The 20624-nt window shown below is 40.0% G+C and overlaps 3 protein-coding genes across 3 annotated transcripts; 2 read left to right on the top strand and 1 right to left on the bottom strand.

The window, feature by feature from the left end:
• LOC116205222 (aspartic proteinase A1-like) lies at positions 1 to 5398 on the top strand. Its single transcript, XM_031537747.1, has 14 exons — positions 1 to 173; positions 1352 to 1730; positions 1840 to 1900; positions 2112 to 2206; positions 2296 to 2408; positions 2551 to 2719; positions 2810 to 2849; positions 2942 to 3006; positions 3528 to 3641; positions 3734 to 3798; positions 4233 to 4389; positions 4470 to 4589; positions 4736 to 4824; positions 5070 to 5398. The coding sequence occupies exons 1-14, from the start codon at positions 7 to 9 to the stop codon at positions 5152 to 5154; spliced, it is 1719 nt and encodes a 572-aa protein (XP_031393607.1). The 5' UTR covers positions 1 to 6; the 3' UTR covers positions 5155 to 5398.
• A 5083-nt stretch (positions 5399 to 10481) lies between these two features.
• On the top strand, positions 10482 to 12249 carry LOC116204837 (mitogen-activated protein kinase kinase kinase 18-like). The gene has a single exon (XM_031537164.1). It carries the CDS (start codon positions 10738 to 10740, stop codon positions 11965 to 11967), a length of 1230 nt encoding a protein of 409 aa, XP_031393024.1. The 5' UTR covers positions 10482 to 10737; the 3' UTR covers positions 11968 to 12249.
• An 861-nt stretch (positions 12250 to 13110) lies between these two features.
• On the bottom strand, positions 13111 to 15046 carry LOC116204836 (B-cell receptor-associated protein 31). Its single transcript, XM_031537163.1, has 2 exons — positions 14590 to 15046; positions 13111 to 13659 (listed from the first exon to the last, which is right to left on the bottom strand). Exons 1-2 carry the CDS (start codon positions 14876 to 14878, stop codon positions 13277 to 13279), a joined length of 672 nt encoding a protein of 223 aa, XP_031393023.1. The 5' UTR covers positions 14879 to 15046; the 3' UTR covers positions 13111 to 13276.
• Positions 15047 to 20624: the final 5578 nt, after the last annotated feature.

The following is a 20624-nucleotide window of genomic DNA, read 5'->3' as shown; positions in this document are numbered from 1 at the left end:
CGTCCGATGATGCATCAACGGCGCGCAGGCGTTGGGGAGCACGGAGGCATCAAAAGAAGAATCTCCATTTGCTTTTCGTCTTCTTCAAGCTCTCTCCCCTTCCGCTGCTTTTCTCCACTCTTCCTCGGCCTAAGTTCTCTGCTTCGTCTCTCGTCTCTGCTGATTCTCCTCAGGTACGCTGCCGAGCTCATCCTCCATCTCCGCCTTTGCTCTCCCTTTGCTAGTAATCAGTGATTCAGTGTCTTCTCCCGTCCATTTGTCAGTCTTGAAGCTCTATATCAGCTTCTTCTGTGTTGGGGAAATACGTTTATTAAATCTGGAGCATGATCGGAACTGGTCCTGATCAGTTAATCTACTGTATATTTACTGTGTGGTGACGGATGTCAAACTCAGCTCGTTCTTGTATATTCCGGATTTTGCTTTGCGTTTTATTGGAAAAAGATACGAGATAAGTGTGCATCAGTTTGATTTTGGAACATGAAACTAAATTACTTGGGGAAAGGGAACAAGGATTCTGTCGAAAGGTGACAGGAACCGGTATTGCTCTTATTGTCTAGCTAAGATGAGGAAGAAGAAAGGAGTGATATTGGTGGCTATCGGTGTGTAGCCAACGACCGATTTGATTAGTGGCTTACTACAATCCGTTTACCTGCAGTTCACTGATCTTTAATCATAAATAGTTTTAAAAATATAAAATACTAAAATGACTAAATAAAATTCAGTAAAATAACTAAAATCATTTATATAGTAAAAATAATTGAAAATTAAATTAACAAAACTAAAAGATCCACAAAAATCGACTTCAGTTTACGTTTTACTCTTAAAAATTGTGTCCAACATGGCCGAACCCGATTAATTTATATGTGGATTTCGGTTAAACGAATCGGAAAAACGGGTATGGTATGGTAAATAAAACATAGGAGTATCTTTAGGGGTACGGAAATTGGCTTCAATTCACGCTTGACTCCTAAGAATTTTGTCCAAAATAGCCGAACCAGTTAATTTCTGTATAGAATTCATTATTTTTTTACTGGTTATCTGGTTATACTTTTTTAGGGTGTTTAAAAGAGTTTAAAGAATAGGGATTGAATTGAAATGATTTCACACAAAGAAGTCTAGATTGGGAATTATTTTCAAATTAAGTCTAGGTTGGGAATAAGTTTTCAAAAGAAGTCTAATTTGTGGAAAAACTCATTTTATCGGCTATGTAATTATGTTGGTATATACGGAGATGCAGAATTTCGGAACTGAGTGTTTTAAGATATTCCAACTTTTATCTTCACATGCAATTTTTGTGTTGTAAATGGGCAGGATTTTAGAGTTCTTATCTTCTGTGTTATGAACTGTGCAGTATCAGAATGGGAACCAAATCTGGGGCTATTTTGGTTGCTGTCTTCACTTTGCTGCTTTTGTCACCTGAGGTTTATTCGTCGTCCAACGATGGGCTGATCAGAATTGGGCTCAAAAAGAGAAAGTTGGACCAACTGAATCGCATCTCACGGCTGCGTAATTGTAAGGAAGGGGGTGCACTGAGGGGTCCTCTGAGGAAGTACTATCCCAATGGTTACATCAGTGACCCGGAGGATGCCGATATTGTCTCACTTAAGAATTACATGGACGCACAGTATTTTGGGGAAATTGGCATTGGAACACCTTCACAGAAGTTCACTGTGATATTTGACACAGGAAGTTCTAATCTCTGGGTGCCTTCATCAAAGTGTTACTTGTCAGTAAGTCTCATCAGTATCCTATCCTCTTACCCCCGAAGGACTTAGAGAATTGAAATTCCATTTGTTAATTTGATGGCGCTTCTAGCTAATTGTCTAATCTTTTGTCCAGCTTGCATGTTATTTCCACTCCAAGTACAAGTCCAGCGCATCCAGTACCTACAAGAAAAATGGTATATCCACACTTATGCATATTAACATCCCCTCAACACTCATATTGTATCATCTGTCTTTCTCAACATGCTGCCGACTTTTCTCCTAGTTCCCTTCGTAACTATCAAAAACGACAGCATCATCCTAATAGAAATGCTGTACTATAAATATAATTATGTGTCGTATTTTGCTTTATTATTGCCTGAGGTTGTCTTCGTTCTGCTAATACAGGTAAATCTGCAGCAATTCATTATGGAACTGGAGCAATTTCAGGTTTTTTTAGCCAGGACAGTGTTAGAGTTGGCGATCTCGTTGTTAAGAATCAGGTCTGGATTTAGTAGGATCTGCATCTTCTTTTAACCTTCAAGTTCAAATTTTTATTAAAGCTTACGCAAATAGTTGAACTTGTGACCAGGATTTTATTGAGGCAACTAGAGAGCCAAGCATCACTTTCTTAGCTGCAAAGTTTGATGGTATACTTGGACTTGGATTCCAAGAAATATCAGTTGGGGATGCAGTTCCTGTCTGGTAAGTTGGAGCATCTCAGTCATAAATTCAGTGTGAATTCTTAAAATTTCAAATGGCTTAATGTTATTTTCGAAGTCTATATATTTATACCCGTGGTGTTTCCTTGTGATTGAACATTCTATTGCATCCATATATTTATTAGGTATAATATGGTCGATCAAGGTCTTGTTAAGGAACCAGTCTTCTCATTCTGGCTTAACCGGAACACTGAGGAGGGAGAAGGTGGGGAAATTGTGTTTGGTGGTGTTGATCCTAACCACTACAAGGGTGAACATACATATGTCCCAGTGACTAAAAAAGGCTATTGGCAGGTAGAGCTCTCAATCTCAAGCTATCCCTTCTTGTGATACACAAATTATAGTCCCTGCATAGTATTATATCTTTTCACTCTCTCTTCGCAGTTTGACATGGGTGATGTCCTCATCGATGGAGAAACAACTGGTGATATTTCTTCGCTTCTTTTTTTCATGCTCATCTACTCGAAGAGTATTTCCTTTTGCTATAAACTGAGAAATTCTCTCATCTTTTGCCAGGATTTTGTGGGGGTGGTTGTTCAGCAATTGCAGATTCTGGGACCTCCCTGTTGGCTGGCCCCACGGTATGTGTTGCCAGCAGCACTTGTAGTTAAGCTCTAATTGTTCAGGCTGGATTTGTTTACAATAGTTGCAGCTTTTATCACCAACATCTTTTTTTGCTGCAATCCTTTTCTTTAGTGAGCATATGTAGGATGTAGAAGTTTACAAAGTGAAATTTACAGTTTCTGGACCCACCATCTTTCATGCTTTACTTGGGTGCCCTTTAAATGGAAATGGATTTATTCTTCTTAACAGTAATTTCATGCTTATTGTTCAATATTTTATAGCTGGAAAAGTTTTCACTAGCCCGATCTATTACTGTTAAAAGTTTTTCCACTTGTGAAGAAAGGTTACAGTTATCATGTAGCAAATTTTGTCTCACTGCCTTAATTTGGTATCAGATTTCAAGTGTTAATAGATTATAACTTGCTTTTTGCTGGCTTTTGATATTTTTCATGTGGTTGCACACTTAAATTTCTGGTTCTTTTGGTTCATCTGTATCAGTTCAGAGACAATTCTGATATATGTTGAGGTATCTTTTCAGACTATAATAACTCAAATCAACAACGCTATTGGGGCCTCTGGAGTTATAAGCCAAGAATGCAAGACAGTGGTTGCAGAGTATGGAAAGACCATCATTGATATGCTCTTAGCTGAGGTTTGCAAATTTTGCTACTCTTTGCATTCATATCCTGGGAGTCAATATATTTCAGCTTCTTAAAATTTACTTGCTCTTTCCTGTTCATTCAGGCGCAACCAGAAAAGATCTGTTCCCAAGTTGGCTTCTGCACTTTTGATGGGACTGCTGGTGTCAGGTCAGTTCTACCTGTTTCTACTCATGACCATAATTATGAAGAGCAGTGGACATAGTTTTGAAAACCATACAAAACCTTGTTGATAATACAAGGATCCAGTTCCCCTGACAGGCTAATTCTGAAGATCTGGGGCTTGAAAGTAAAGCCCATTGAAGTGGCTGCGACATGCCAGTTTCCTAGTTGACTGGCCAGCCTCGCTTTAACCTGCCCGTTTTTGCTTAATTAGATCCATATATTAAATGACCTTTGTTCTTAAAAGCCCAATTGAACCCATTGAAACTGTTTGGACCTATGAACCGTAGCTCGGCTAGATCGATGGCCGCTCCATTTGTGAAAGCTACTTTAATAGTATCCCAACAGAGTGATAAAGAGAGATATTTGTTTTACTGTTCTCTGAGTGAGCAACTGTAATAGACTCGACTTAGTGCATGCAGGATGGGTATAGAGAGCGTGGTGGATGAGAACTCAGGCAGGTCATCAGGTGGTTCACGTGATGCAATGTGTAGCGCTTGTGAGATGGCAGTGGTGTGGATGCAAAACCAGATAAGGAAGAATCAGACGGAAGAGCAAATCATAAACTACGTCAATCAGGTAAATAGATGGTAATTTGATCCTGTTGATCTGGTTTCGCGAAAAACTGGTAATCTCATGCGTTATATTTGCCATCACAGCTCTGTGAGCGACTGCCCAGTCCAATGGGAGAATCAGTAGTCGACTGCGATAAGCTATCTTCCCTGCCCAGCGTCTCTTTCACCATCGGCGGGAAAGCGTTTGATCTTTCGGCAGAGGAGGTTCGCACTCTTTTTTTTTTTTTTTTTTAACACACCCGAACAAATTTCGTCCCCATTCTGGACTGAGATTAAATAACGGCCAAATTCAGAAGACAGAGTAATACACTGGTTTCCTCCACTCATGTATTTTCTTTTGGGTGGTTCAGTACGTGCTGAAAGTCGAAGCGGGAGTAGCGTCTCAGTGCATCAGCGGTTTTATTGCTTTAGACGTGGCTCCCCCCCGTGGACCTCTGTGGTATTGTTTCTTTAACCATCTCAGTCAATATTTGGATACTCTGCGGCTGCAAACTATGATATAACCTACAGAACCCTTGCATAGTGAACCGCTTAAAACTAAGGATCTGATTGGTTCTTCCTTGCCAATCTATCACGAGGAAACACGTGTTAATTGCCCACTCGATCCTCGTCCTCCTATGTATGTCAAATTCTCGTATTATTGAAAGGAAAAGGCCATTGATATGGGAATTGCTCACAATGCAGGATTCTGGGTGATGTCTTCATGGGCCAATATCACACCGTGTTCGATTATGGGAACCTGCAGGTGGGATTCGCTGAGGCGGCTTAGATGGTCAGGGTCTTCCTAGAGAGAGACACACTGGTTTCAGTAGCCCTATATGCTTGTACATGTGCAAAGTATCACGTTATCCAAGGTGTGCTGCCTTATCTTAGAAACCTTAAACACGTCATGACGGTGAATTTCGGGACTCTGTGTAAATATGACGGTTGATACGTGATTATGCTCTTATATGAGGTACTCGACATGGAATCTTTAGTGGTATTATGCATAATACGCCTTGTAGTGCTCTCCAGCGATGGTTTTACCGAGGTGGAAATGTGGCATTCTCAGGAGTTGTACGTGGCATGTTGAAATAATCGTACGTAAAACACATGCTTTATGGCCCTTATTGTATTCCTTCAGAAAGACAAGCAACAGGAACAACAGGAGCTTAGAAATATTTCGGTAGGGTATGATATTTTGAAAGTTTTCATCACGTAACGCATTAATTTTATCAAATTGCACGATATTTTAAAATTTTTAACTGCATAGTGTGACATTAAGGGCCTATTTGTTTTAACAATTAAAATCACTTTAATTTTAACTTTAATTTAACACACTACATAATAAAAAAATATATTTCTCAAGTTAAAAATTTTAATTTTAATTTTAATTCAACGCACTACATAATAAAAATATACGTTTTTCAAGTCAAATTTATAATCTCAACTCATTTGTCATTTTTTATAATCAAAATCAAAATTACTTTAATTCTGAATCCAAACGTTCCGTAGTATTTTTGTCAATTTCTTAACGGAGAGTTGATTTGGCTAATGCTGTGGGTTCACCTTGTCCAGTTGCACTTTTTGTGGGCTCCGAAACTTTCCACGGTGTGAAATGAAACTTTAAAATATTTTACAATGTAGTACATATGGTATTAAGGGTGAGTTCACACTTGGGCCACGTCTATGAAGACGTGTTATGTCATGAAAAAAAATTTTAAATATCATTTAATATGGTAAAATTAATACAATATGTATTATGTGATGAAAATTTTTAAAATATCCGGTTGTACTGTGAAATTAACTCGTGATCGATGATCGCATAAAGATAAATAAGAGCCTGAAGGATGGCTTGAGAATCACATGAGGCACTAGGTGTTACGTAGGTTGTCTGCTGTTGGGCGCCTTGGAAGATATTTGAAGATCTTTTTTTTTTTTTGGGTAGAAATATTTGAAGATCTTGACAAAAACTTTTGTATTGGTATATCTATATGGTTTATGCATATGTATGTTTGTGTATATTTATGTATATAATATATATATATATATATGCACGTGGGAAATTCAATCGAGAACGAAGAAGATGACAATAATTGTTTAGGTCGAAGACGATGACCCAACAAAGAAAGGTAGAATCCACCAGCTCTAAGATGGAACTACCAATGCTAAGCTAATCAATGTTTGGTCGAGATATCTTAACTAACATAAGATAATATTAATTTTATAAAGAATAGTGGACATGGAAGGACCCCATGATGTCAAGCAAGAGGGGACGGATAAATCAATGAATATGAGAAATTTACTATATATACATCTAAAAAAAAATACATGCAGAATTCAATGAAGATCGGTAATATAAGAGGGGCGACTGCCCATCTCAGTTCACCCTTGATCCTGAACATCAATGATTCTTTTATTGGTAGAAAAAGGCGGACAATTGACAATGGCCATCCCTTGCCGTGCCACATTATATGATGTTCGGATTTTCATGTCCTTTTTTTTTTATTTGGTTTTAGGCAAAAAAAGAAAAAAAGAAAAGAAACTTGAACATTGGCATGGTAAGGATTATATATTAGATGAAATGATTGGCGATCGTAACGTCGCTCTTTTTTTTTCTCTTTTTTGAGTCAATCATGGGATGTCCTCGAATCGTTAAGGTAGCGTTTATAGTGTATTTACCTCTGTCTACAATGCAAAATCTTAAGGTACTGTTTTTTTAAATCTTTTAATAACTTACAAATTTTATTTATTTTTTATTCTACTATAAGAAGGGAAAGCGAAATAAGGAGGCACGGGAATTTCAATTACGCGAACCGATCTTGGAACCTTTGGCATCACGTGAAGCTTCTTTCTCTTAACGACAGGTATTATGGGAATGCGAGTTTTTTTATGAGCCATATGATGGCGCTTAGTTCGAGTATTGTTAGGTTATATGGAATGTGAACGCTGGAAGAAAGTTTTAATTATGAATTTTTTTCTGGGTTAAAAATTAAAATGTAATATTGTTGTATTTGATAAATTATATTGAATTATGAGAAATACAAATGATAATATAATATATGATTTATTTTTGTTGGGATGATTATTATGGATTTCACATAATTTCCTAATCCAATAATTCCATCGGTTTTAAACGTAAAGTTTTTACTGACTATAATCGTAAAGTTCAAACTCAAGATTATAATGGTTAATTTTTACTATCTCTACAATCAAACATTATAAAAATATTGTGTAAAGTTCGAACTCTACGCGAAAACAATGGCTCCCAAAAAGAAAAAACAGCCATTTGACAAGCAAGGAGCAACAAACCCATTGAAACGTTGCCACACCCCTGTCCACATATCACTCTCATTTTATATCATATATAGATTAATTAGTTCGCTGTGAACTGTGAAGACAAGAAACGGAGCATAAAACGTGCCCATTCCCGCCTTTAAAATTACACGTGGTGTTTAATGGGTCGTCCACCGTGGGGCCCGCCATGTCGTGTATCGCCATAATCGAACAGAACAGAGCAGTAAAGTAATAATATATAAGCGAAGAAAATGCACTAAAAATAGAATTCTGAAGTGAAGGTTAGTTCACGGGAGTGGCGTTTGGGCATAGAGGCCTTGATATCATAATCATTGGCTAAATCTTACAAGCCACGCATCAAACATCACAATCCATCTAATTCGTCCAACCAACTTTTAACTAATCGAATTTTACTCCAAAATTTAAACAGACAACCGCTACTTAACATCCGAATCATGTCCAATTTTCGATTCATTTTACCATGGTAATGATAAATACCAGTATTTTAGTAACGTGTTGTATAATTTCACTGGGCCTATAAGTTAATGAGAATATGGTACCCAATCATTTTTTATGCTTCATCTACACATGTCACGTGGACTTGGATATCTATTATCAAGAAATGACTACGAACCGGAACTAGACTTCTATGCTCAAGATTGAACCACGAGGTGGATTTCTTCTTGCACCTCGAGCGAGAGGAGAGGTATAATTGATAATGAGGTCGCACTTAGGCCGGACTAAGATGAAACACAATTTGACTGCCTTACAACTAGACTTGGTTTGGTGTGACCCCACACGAACCCGCGAAAACGTAACTCGCTTTGATACCATATAAAATTCCACTATAGACCCATAAGCTATCGGGCCCATCTCCAACCCAAAAGTTCGAGCCGATAGATTGTAGTACCCAATCACTTATAAATCTATTGATTTCTCTTTAATTTTTCCGTGTGAGATAATATATCTCAAAACGTGTTGATTTAGTTATTTGTTTAGCTAATCTTGGAGTTACCTTAACATGCTATGTTAAATTTCCACAAGATTTAGAAGGGTGTGAGCTATATCAAATTCGAAAGCTTAACCTAATATATAGTCTGCTAATAAATCCAATCATCATATATATAATATGCACCATTTTCTTATTGATTTTGCGGATATAGGATTCACATTCACCACTCCCACACTCACGTGTCAACATGTAACTTTCATACAAATTCACACATGCCACATGTAATTGGTTCCATCGTCAACGGTTGAATACAAGGCATCACCAAGTGGGCTTTCTTAACCACACTCAATTAGGGGGAGAGGGTGATGGCGGGGGAATTGGGTCACGGTTGCATTTTCTTCCACAATCTAGTGAGATAGTGTATTCACGCGGATATTTATATTTTCATTGAATTTATAAAGGGTTGATATTTTAGACTCGTATGACGGTAAAGAGTTCATTTTCGGCTCATAACGCTCTCCATGAAATACCGGTACACCCACGAGTCCAATTAATCGACAAACACGTACACTTTGCCTCCTTAAGCAAAGATTCGATCCATTAAATTGTAGTGTTGGACTTTGTGGAATGAATAACTTCGTCCTCACTCTCAGGAAACTACGAAACCCACCCGTGAGGACTCACGCAATGGATTATAGCTCTGAAGCGTAAGCAGTCCATTGACATTAACACTTGGCAATTACAAAACGGTGGCACGTTTTTGGAAGTAAAAGGAGTCTTAGTGCCGTTTTTGTCGTTTGTCGTGTGGCGATTGATCATTGATGATGATGGTTTGGTGTGCCTCCTGCAATTTCACGAGTACTATACTACTATTCTTAATAAATGAGAACATCCTTACGCCCGTCGACATCATATTCTATTGCCAAGTGGTTTTTAAAAATTATGTTTGTTAATTCTTGGAAGAGTGCAAGGAAAAGGCAAATTGGGACCCTTTTGATACGGATCACGATAGCCAGGCTTGCTTGAGAGCCGCAACACGTGTATTTTCATGATTTGCACCGTAAAACGAGTTACTTGTATAGATTTAAAACATTCTCAAGAAGTTCATAATCTTCAATTTTGATACGTCAGAATCATTTTGCTTAGTTATTATATTCAACTCAAATGGACTCGATCAATTGTCTGAGCACATTTTTGAGAATATGATGAACACAGAATACATCCGATCATATCACAATCTTTTGCGATCAGATTTGGTCGTATTCTACAAGTCTGGTATTACAATTTCTAGATCGCCGAATGCCATAAAAGCAACACGACTTTCTCGATAACATTCTCTCTACACATATAGCGGTTTAATTACACAACTAAAGGCTAGAAATTGGGATGTAAATCCATTGACCGATGCCCAAATTCAACCCCAACTGCAAGAAATTTAACCAATTTCGGTGGTTCAACCCCCCCCCCCCCCCCCCCCCCCAACTCTTTTGCTTGAATTAGTGTCCAGAAGAAGTCCACTCCCAAACAACCGGATGGATCCAAGTGTAGATTATCCATCCAATCTAACTTCTCCAACCAAAATTCTTCTTTAATTTCCCCCAACCTGTGCACTCCCATGACCCATCTTAACTGACACGTGGAAAAGCTGGATCTGCCACGCGATCCCATACCAAGTGGCCTAGAACCTATCTGAGCCACCCAATTTTCACCACGTGGAGAGCAGCAACCTCAAAAATAAGAAAGTGATTTGATTAACGGATGACGAGGATTTGCCTTAATGACAAATTTATTCACTGTGGGCCGATTTAACTTGAATTATAAGAATTCAAAACTCATTGCAAACACTCCAACTTTGAAGATAAGATTAGTTTCAGTTAGGAGTTAGGATATCTCCTTGTCTCACGAGAAGCGAGACTTGTTAGGGATGGTTAAGTAGATATACACCATCTAGAGGTTACCACCCAACCAATGAAACCGATTCATGTCCTTTAAATAATCTTCCCACCTTTTTTGCATTTTAGAGCTCCCTATGTATTTACATATATATAAGCCAATGCTAACAAACTTAATTTAACACCAAACCCAAAAGTAGAGCTCAAAAGTTTCAGCTTTTCACTGGCCAAAATGGGCCGGTGGACAAGAGGTCGAACTGTCGGTCGAGGCTCCTCGGCCACCGTTTCCATGGCGTTTTCCAGCAGCTCTGGGGAGGTCTTCGCTGTGAAGTCGGCAGAGATGTCCCGGTCTGAATCCCTGCAGAGAGAGCAGAAAATCCTATCCTCCATTAGCTCCCCTCACATTGTCAGCTACAAGGGGTGGGATGTCATCGTAGATGGCACCGAACTCGTCTGCAACCTGTTCGTGGAATATTGCCCATGTGGAACATTACGGGATGCGATTGACCGATGCGGAGGCTGGCTAGGCGAGGCGGAGATCACGAGATACACACGGCAGATCCTGATTGGTCTGGAGCACCTCCACTGCCTGGGAATAGTGCACTGCGATGTGAAGCCTCGGAACATCTTGATCACTGAGGAGGGCGCAAAGATTTCGGATTTCGGGTGTGCCAAGAGAGTCGAGGATCTTGCTGGCCCGACTGTCGGAACTCCGATGTTCATGGCGCCAGAAGTGGCAAGAGGAGAAGGGCAGGGGCAACCAGCTGATGTGTGGGCCCTAGGGTGCACAGTGATCGAGATGGCCACTGGAAAGGCGCCGTGGCCGGAGTCCGGCGACCCCTTCTCGGTTATGTACAGAGTAGCATATTCTGCCGCATCACCGGATATCCCAAGCTGTCTCTCCGATGAAGCTAAGGATTTCTTGACCAAGTGCCTGAGGAAGGACCCGAGTGAGAGGTGGACGGTAACCCAACTGCTCAAGCATCCGTTTCTTGCACGGCTGAATTCCCCTGTTTCCAAGCAATGTGAAGAACTAAAGTCAAGCTCTCCGACTTGCGTCCTCGATCACGGGTTCTGGAGTTCATCATCGGAAGAATTAGATCACGACACCGTAGATCCCGAACAGACGGTTCTGGTAAACTCGGCAGCTGATCGGATTGGACAGCTGTCATCGAGCTCGGGTCGACCGGATTGGACTTGGAAGGAGGATTGGGGCCATTGGACAACTGTGAGAGGGCATTTTGATGAGTTGAACAGACAACTCAGTGGGACTCTTTGTGGGTCCGATGGGGGTCCAATTGGTCTTAGTAACATGGAAGGTCTGGAAATCACTGTAATTTCTAGGGATGGTTGTAAAAAATTTTCGAAGGGGTGTAAATATAGGGAAGGCGGCGATGTAATTAGTAGTGCCCATGCTGGGCAGCACGGAGGTAACTCAGTTACATTGATTCCAAAGTTATAACGGTTCTGTTAAGTACGTTTCGCGCATCTATATCTCTCTCGATCGAAAGGATGATTCGTCGATAACCGGTGAAGAGGAGTACACCTATGCATCTTTGGTCCCTTGAGATGGAAGATGGCGACGGACGTTGACGGATGAAAATGGGTTAGAGTGGTTGCAAGAAGAAACCCGACTTGCCGGAATTTGCACGCATAAGATACACTTACGTGGCCTAAAAAGAGGAGTTTATGACTCATTGAATAATTTTTTTTTTTAACTTTTTGGAAGGGGACTATTCTCTCCCATCGTGAGAGTTAACGACTGAATTTGTCTTGAATTTCTTTTATGGCTAACAGAGAGAAACACACGAAAGAAGGTATAAACCTATTGCATCTCGGCCCTTGAGCCGTAATATGGTGAGAGATGTTAACCAAATGAAAATGGGTCGGGTCGGAGTGGTTGCGACAAGAGATCCGACTGGTCAGATTATGGGCAAGAAGGTTAGTCAATTGGACGCGTGACATGAGATATAATCCAGTGAGCCGAAAGAGATAGAGTTCATCCTAGTCCTACAAAAATACGACCGATCTGTCGTTGGGCCTTCAGCTGATTGGCCTTCGACATGGAACAATTTTGCTCGAATCTTCGGAGTCGTTAACCAAAGAGGAGAGCTCAACATGTGGTGTCGCTGATGTTCATGCCACGTCTGAACTCCTCAATCCCTATTAAGGAAATCAACCATGGATCCATACGCATCGTCCTCCTAATCGACTAGCTATTAACATAAATGAAATTGGTTTTCCATTACTAACTTTTGAAATTTACTGTGATACTTGACGGATTATGTGGGGATGGTAAAGAAAAAACATGACCTTCGAGCAAATAGTGAGTGAACGATGGTATATTGGGCTTTCCGGTCCACATTTCTCCCGGTTTGAGGCAAAATATTGGATAACATAATTGGGCCTAGTATGAGAATTTTGTCTGGGCCTCATTATGATTGTCCCGTTCCAGTATATATCTTGTCAAAACATCATCCGGTTACTAACCTTTTGAAGTTGGAACACAACCAATACCTATGAGCAGCCATACTCGCGTTATGGACTCTTGTTCAATCGCGAACATATTAAGCGAACTAATCAAGTAGTGCAAACACGAGTCCTCTTAGTCTAACACCACTAAAAGCCTAGTCACATATATATAATATGTATGTATGTATATGCATACAGAGAAGCAACAAAAATCATACTCGCTCAATCAATGCAGGTACTAGTTAAAGAAACAAACAGCTACAAAGATGCTTTTGTTCTTTACTAAATTTGTTGCCTCATTACATGTTCTTCTTCTCCTCGGAGCTTGACAATGGCTGGTTGAATGACTGCAACTGACTCCGAAGGTTTTGGTTGTCCGCGAGCAAGCGGTCATACTCCATTAGAAGGCCTTCAGACTGTTTCTTCAGAGCCTCTGCTTCGGCTTCTGCGGATTTCGCTTCCTTCTCTTTCTTCTCGCATTCTGATTGTAGGCTGCTGACCTTTGCCCTCAGAGAGGCTGCCTCTTCCTTCAAGCCCTTGAGCTGCTCCGTACTGCCATTCTTCCCATCGTCGACACCCCGATTCTGTTGCTTGGTGGCCTCCATAGCCTTCCTGAGCAGACGGAGCTCTCTTATGTAGTAATGCAGGCGGTCAATCATCAGTGCAAGAAACAAGATGAAACCTGTAAGAAGTCAATCATCTTATCACTGCCAAACTAAAAATTCAAAGCATGGAACTGAAAAACAAAAGAAAAAGGGTCCCCAAGTCTCAGGACCATGTATCTGACAGATTCATCTGGTTGATCAAATCATCTTCAAACCCATGCGGGTTGGCTCAAAAGTCTCGTGTGCACACGTCAAGCTACTTAAGAATCATATTACTTGTAGATTGAGAATACTGCTTTACCAATCTACCAAACTCGTGCTACAAGAAAGTAGGTCTTCATCTCATCATTCGGAACAATAAACAACCATCACAACATGCGATATACGATTAGACAATTCTCAAAGCCATGCCCGATATCCTAAACCAGCCATCAAAATGAGTAGAAAAGGGTTAAAGATCCCTCTTAAAGCTCCTTGACAGATGACAAAAGCTAAAGGAGGTTTCTTCTTCAGGAAGCTAATGTTTTCCTGTCCAATCTTCTGGCTGCGGTGAAACTTGAAGGTCTCCATGACCAAAGGTTCTTTCCTTCCTATGAGAACCCGGGAACTTTGGACCGTAAAAAGCAAGTAAACAACTAACTCCGTCCGATCGCACCCTGCTTGCTCGCAGACCTAGGGGCTATTGTCCTAATCCAATATCTCATTGTGCTGAAAATCTCTTAGGTTAATCAAATTTTTTAAGCTAATTCCTTCACTGAAGAAACCTGCACTCTTGCTGATAAATCTGCCCATGTTTCTTGCAAGTAAACGACTTTCTAAATCCCGAGAATCGACCAAGTAAGGAACCTCAAAAGCTTATCCAAGGCATGCATCATACAGGGTATAAATTGAATAGGAGAAAGTAAAGCAGAGCAGGAAGATCAACTGACAATCAAGCTACGGAGCAGACTGATAGCCAGAAAAACATTTGATCGAGGCAAGGGACAGTGAAATTAATCATGAATTACCCATCAGAGAAGTCTCGAGCGTGCCCCAGGCCATGAGGACCTGATCCGTGGGGTTCATGACCGCGGGGTCAGGCATACTGCGCCGGATCTCCACCATGTTGTAGAGGCTGGCTCCGAACACGACGAGCACCGTCACAGCTACCGTCTTCACCATCACCGGGCCCGTCCCGCGCTTCAGCAGGTCCAGCGCCAGTATCACGAGCTTCCTCAGCGGCGTCCTGAACAGGAGCGTCAGGATCAGCGCCATTTCCGAGAATATCAGCGTGTACAGGAGCTGCATCTGTATCATCTTCGCCTGCTAGCTGGGGATCACGCGATCGTTAGGGTTTGGGGTCGAGAAGGAGAGGACTGTGAGAGATAGCTCCTGAGCTTGGAGTCGGAGATTCAGCGCAGGCCGCCCAGCGCCAGAGTGGAGTTTAAATGGCCAACTACCAGTTTGGGTTTCATAATGGTCTAATGTGCATCCGGTGCACCGGAATTTATCCCTTCTGACTGCCGGATCTTTTCCACGATGTCAGATATAGAGATTGATCCGACGGCCCAGGTTCGATCAGTCCTTGTCGGCGACAAGGTATCTTAATTCCTTTTCACAAATAATATTTGACAAAAATAAAAATTAGTCCAGCAAAAGAAAAAATCGGCAAATAACTCTTACGTTGTTGGTAAAAAGACTTCATGATCTATTTAAAATTACGCGAATCGACAAAAACTAGCCGGAGAAGTTGTTTCAACAGAATATTATTAAGAAATTTCAAGTTCGATTAAGATTCAGTTGAATTTTTTTATCTATTTTTTATGATATCCTGATATATTTTTTAACTTTATTTGATTTTTAAGTTAAAAATTTTACCCTACCCAATTCAACTATATTCTTTTTCAAATTTAACACAATCTTTCTTTTACCTTTTTCTCCATTTAATAACAATTCTTCATTCATATTTTTTCTTAATTATTTTTATAGTCAATTTTTTACTAATAAATTCTTCATATACCTTTACATCTATGTGTATATATTTTTATACATTCATATATTTATCAATACTTATAATCATTATACGAAATCAAGTTACGTTGGATCGTGAATCGTGATTCAACTTGAAAACTAAACGCAAGCTAAACTATGGCTTATCCTTATTTGAGCACCTTATTTGGTCATAATTACGAGGTGTTCCTAATAGATCTTTGACTCTTGTACGACATGTCACTCAATTGGCCAACTGTGACGTATCATCCGATTATATAATTCTTTTATTTTTTCTTTTTCGTTATTAAAAGAAATTCGTAAAACATATATTAGCAAATTTTTCCTTATAAAAGAACATTGCAAATAATTTTTTAATTGACAAGCAAGGCCTTGATTAACTCTCGGGGAAAAACTATCCAATTACCATGTCTTCTAACTGGTTGTCTTGAATGAGGATGCCCGTAACCCCGCCCAGCATGGTGCATCACTCGAACTGATTTTCGCTCCGTTCTTGCACGAGGAACTGATTTTCACTCCGTTCTTGCACGAACTTGAAGGTCGATGCCACTCTCAATGGCCCGTAGCTATTGCACAACTGCCCTTTATGTACAAAGAATCGATGAAACCGTTAATTGGAATAATTATGAAGTTTCCTCCAATCGACCTAGCTAGTTGCTCTACCTCCACGTAAAGCCAACAACCTATCCATTATCTAAGCCTAATTCTCTTATGGCACTTAATTAATTGCCGGAGCATCCCATTGCAATAGTGTTTAGTTACTCCTGCGAAGATGGATGTGGCCCACGAGTCGAACTTTCGAAGGGATATTTCAAATACGGTGTGCTCCTTCATGTTTCAGCACGAGTTGAAAATATATTATGGTCTTTTATTCTGATAAATCAGTGTATGCTCATGGTGATATAGATGTGGAGATAGATAATAATATCGAACCTAATGCTCATGGAAAGAGAAGCAAATTCAAATAATGTATGAGCCAATATAGAAATATATAAAATAACAAAACTTCAGATTGATCATCCCCTTTCACATGGGTAGTTCTTTTTGAGTGACGCAACATTTTATGTTTCTTGTGTTATAAGCTAGCACCACAACCTAGATAGACTTGCGAACGTATAGGTAATCCAATGGCAAGAGAGAGGCGCCTTGGAGAAGGTTGTATGTCCTGGTTTCCCTTCCTCCACCGCCACCTCCTCCAGAGCCGCTGCCTATTCCAACAACATAACAGCACGGGCTCCCGATCCAACCCTAACACCAATCCCAAACCCTATTCCCACTCCGACACCACCTCTAGTTCCAAAGCCTCCACTATGTCCAGAACCACCATTAGCTCCACCTCGTACACCTCCCTTAGCTCCAGAACCTCTACCATGACCTGACCCACCTCCAACACTTCCTCCTCCACCACCGCCAAATCCGCCTCCGCCTCCACCTCCAACACCTCTTCTAGCACCGTCACCTACACCTCCCCCAGCTCCAACGCCACCTCCATGACCTGAACCACCTCCAACTCATCCGCCTCCGCTGCCACCGAACTCGCCACCTCCACTAGCACCAGCACCAGGATCACCTCCACCAGCACCACCACCGCGACCACCTCCAACACCACCTTCGGCTCCTCCACCACCGCGACCACCTAATACTCCACGACCATGGCCACCACAGCGTCGTCGGCCTCACCGGAAATCATCATCGTATCCCCGTCAATTCTCGTGAACCTTCTTGTTAGATAAATTTTTAAATAAAATGAGTCTAATTCGGACTTGAGCCCATATGCAACTCAAAAACTTAAGCCAATGAGTTACTGGGCTTTTGTCTTTTATAAACTTTTCCCATATTTTCCTTTCAACTGGTGTGAGACATTTTATCCTCTCACACTCCCCAATTTTCTCCAACATCCCGCCCTCACGTGGTATCGTGACATTTTGTCCTCTCACACTCCCCAATTTTCTCCAACATCCCGCCCTCACGTGGTATCGTGACATTTTGTCCTCTCGCACTCCCCAATTTTCTCCAACATCCCGCCCTCACGTGGTATTGTGTCGTCTTACACGTTCCACGTGACCTAAACCACTCGACGGGACCACTTGTATACACACACTTTAATCACACCCGCTCTCACTTTGAAATCCCGACATCAGACACAACGGGTGTCTGCTCGAGGCGCACACTACGTTTACACTCAAGCCAACGGGTCGTATAGACCCCCATGCATATGCGCCTTACACCGCACAAAGGGCGGCCTTACATGCCCATGATTATAACCATGGGCTCTGATACCAGTTAGATAAATTTTTAAATAAAATAGGCCTAATTCGAACTTGAGCCCATATGCAACCCAAAAGCTTAAGGTAATGGGTTACTCGATCTTTATCTTTTATAAACTTTTCCCATATTTTCTTTTCAACCGGTGTGGGACATTTTATCCCCTCACACTCCCTAATTTTCTCCAACACTTCTAATCACCTAGAGTGAGCTCACTTAGATGAAGCACAAGGCACCAGACCAGAAGAACCATGCAAAGCCATTTCCTTGAGGCTCCCATGTTTAGGAAGAGAGGAAAGATGTATTTGCGAGCTGATCGTTGATTAGGCTTACTGTGATCTTTTGCTCAAATTTGCTCTGCTATTTATAGGTTCAAATATATCCCACTAGACATCTCTACATTGAAGCGAGCCACGAATGGGTGCAATATTGCATGTCCACATGCTGCGTTACGGTTCGGAGATTGTAGCAAACATTAATGAAGATAAGATAACTATATATATATAGTCAAAAGTTGACTTTGGTGAATCAAACAAAGTGTAGTGCAAGCCCTGCCTAATGGTAAATAGATGTCAGGGTCAATATTCATGTGAGGTATTGTGCTTCTTCATTAGATATTTAAAATTTTCAATTTATTGTACTATATTCATGAGCTTTCCTTAATTGGAAAAAAAAAAAGTTGACTTGGTGATAGCAAGACGTGTGCATGGTTGTCAACTGGCTTCATCTCATTATCATGCAAAGCTTAGTGCATAGAGAAGGAAAAGAAAAAGAAAGAAATAGTTATGCAAGCTAAAGTTGAGTCATGGTATTAGCTCTGTTTTAATTTTTCTTCACAAATATAGGCATAAAAATATATTTTGGGCGCTATTTTTATTTTATATTGATATTTACAATTTTACACTTTAATTTTATGAATTTGTTACCATTTTCGCTTAGAAACTTGATTTTGACTACCTTATTACAAAATACTAATGAAAAAGAAAAAAAAAAACCTCAGGCATTAGTATTTCCCATTCTGCATTAACATTTTCTTTGGCCAATGCTCAATATGGAAGATTCAAATTTACGCCTTATGGAATACCCATAAGTACTATGCACATCCTCTCCATTTGCGTAATCACTGGAAGTTTGATTTCGATTTGGCTCGATTGAATAAATTGAGATGACCCGTTGGAGTTCCAAATAACGGGTTAACATCGGAAAAGAAAATCTACTGTTAAGCGAGGTTATCCTGGAGTAACTTATTGAAATGTTAGAGCTTATAAATCACTATGAGATGTGACCAAACTTGTGCCTATCATTTAATTTCAAGCCAAGTCAACCCTATTGCCACCACCGACACTTAGTCAAAACTTAAATTGACACTTCAAAAATTGAAAGTACAGACTACTCATTTAATTTTGAGTCACTGCCCCTTCTTCTCCGACCAGCTAAAACTTTTAAGCTACTTATTCACCCAAAAAAAAAAGAAAAGCTTATAAGCTCCTTGGCAAATACACACTCGTGAGAACAAAATTGGAGATTATAGTAATTCTCTTGTTGCAATTGGTGCAGCTGATCAAAGATTAACGTGAGAATATAATGACATTATTTTGCAACGCCACTCTGGCAATTTCAAATAATAGATACATGAGAAAAAAATGGAGCATATATATCTGCTCAACATGGATGTTATTCTGTACATGGTAGGTTGTGCATGATGCTAATTAGATTGATGAAATCGATTGAATCGCTGATTATCGATTCCGAGGACAAATTCTTTTAAAAGGTCCTTCTAAACAGGGATTAATGATGAGTGTTACTAAATCGGAATTTGAGTTCAGTTGAACATTATTTTCTTTTTCTTTGTTAACAAGTTCATGGTTAAGAGATTATGAAACCGATATATATGACTATAGATTACCAATAGGTTGAGGACAACCTGATCTCACCTAAAAATAGAACTGACCTTACCTAAAAATAAAACTTCTGGTTTTTAATATTTTTCAATTTTAAATTCTTAATGAATTTTCTATTAATCTTAAAAAACAGAAGAATATCAGTTCAGATGGCTAAAAGCCTAAAGCACTAGGGAATGCACCTTGACCATCACAGACATAGCAGAGGTTTTTTTTTTTTCTAGTGTGGACATAAATATTGCTCATGGATGGACAGTAGCGGTGTGACAGTGAGATATAAAGGCAATATGTGCGATAATAAATTATGCACCTTCACTTTTGCTAAGAGTGCATCGATTTATTGTTTGCCCTACTGGCGCTTGACATCCTGTTATTTGGGGATGTTACCCGAGTCGCCCTACCCGACTCTTTTCGTTTAATATAAATTCGGGCTTCAAACTAACTGTATTTCACCTAAAAATTAAAATGCTCATGCGGAACTTTTTCATGCATAAATTTAACAAGATATAGTTTAATTTGTTATATACAAAGCCTTTCTCTGCTTGTGTTGTCTCAAATCTGAAGGGTCCTGAAATTTCATAGGCCGTCATGCAAATTGCATTAGTTAATGCACGTGCCGAGTCATGGAGGTGTAAGAAATCATATTGAATCAGTGGGGCTTTAGTAGATGGGAGTATTCATGTATCGCTTAAAATATCTAATACATATTGGTCGGGTAGGATCAATAGCAATTTAAGAAAATTCAAGATCGATCGTTCATGTACTATATAGTATATATAGCTAGACTTGTCACAGTACATTCCAGTGAGTCGATTATCATATGTCTGGTATAACTTGTGCCATATAAAAAGATGGTAGATGTCAATTTAAATTAATGTAAGCATGGA

This window comes from Punica granatum, chromosome 4, assembly GCF_007655135.1.
Source record: "Punica granatum isolate Tunisia-2019 chromosome 4, ASM765513v2, whole genome shotgun sequence".
In the NCBI taxonomy this organism is placed as follows: domain Eukaryota; kingdom Viridiplantae; phylum Streptophyta; class Magnoliopsida; order Myrtales; family Lythraceae; genus Punica; species Punica granatum.
This window is presented reverse-complemented; position numbering and strand designations above follow the sequence as displayed.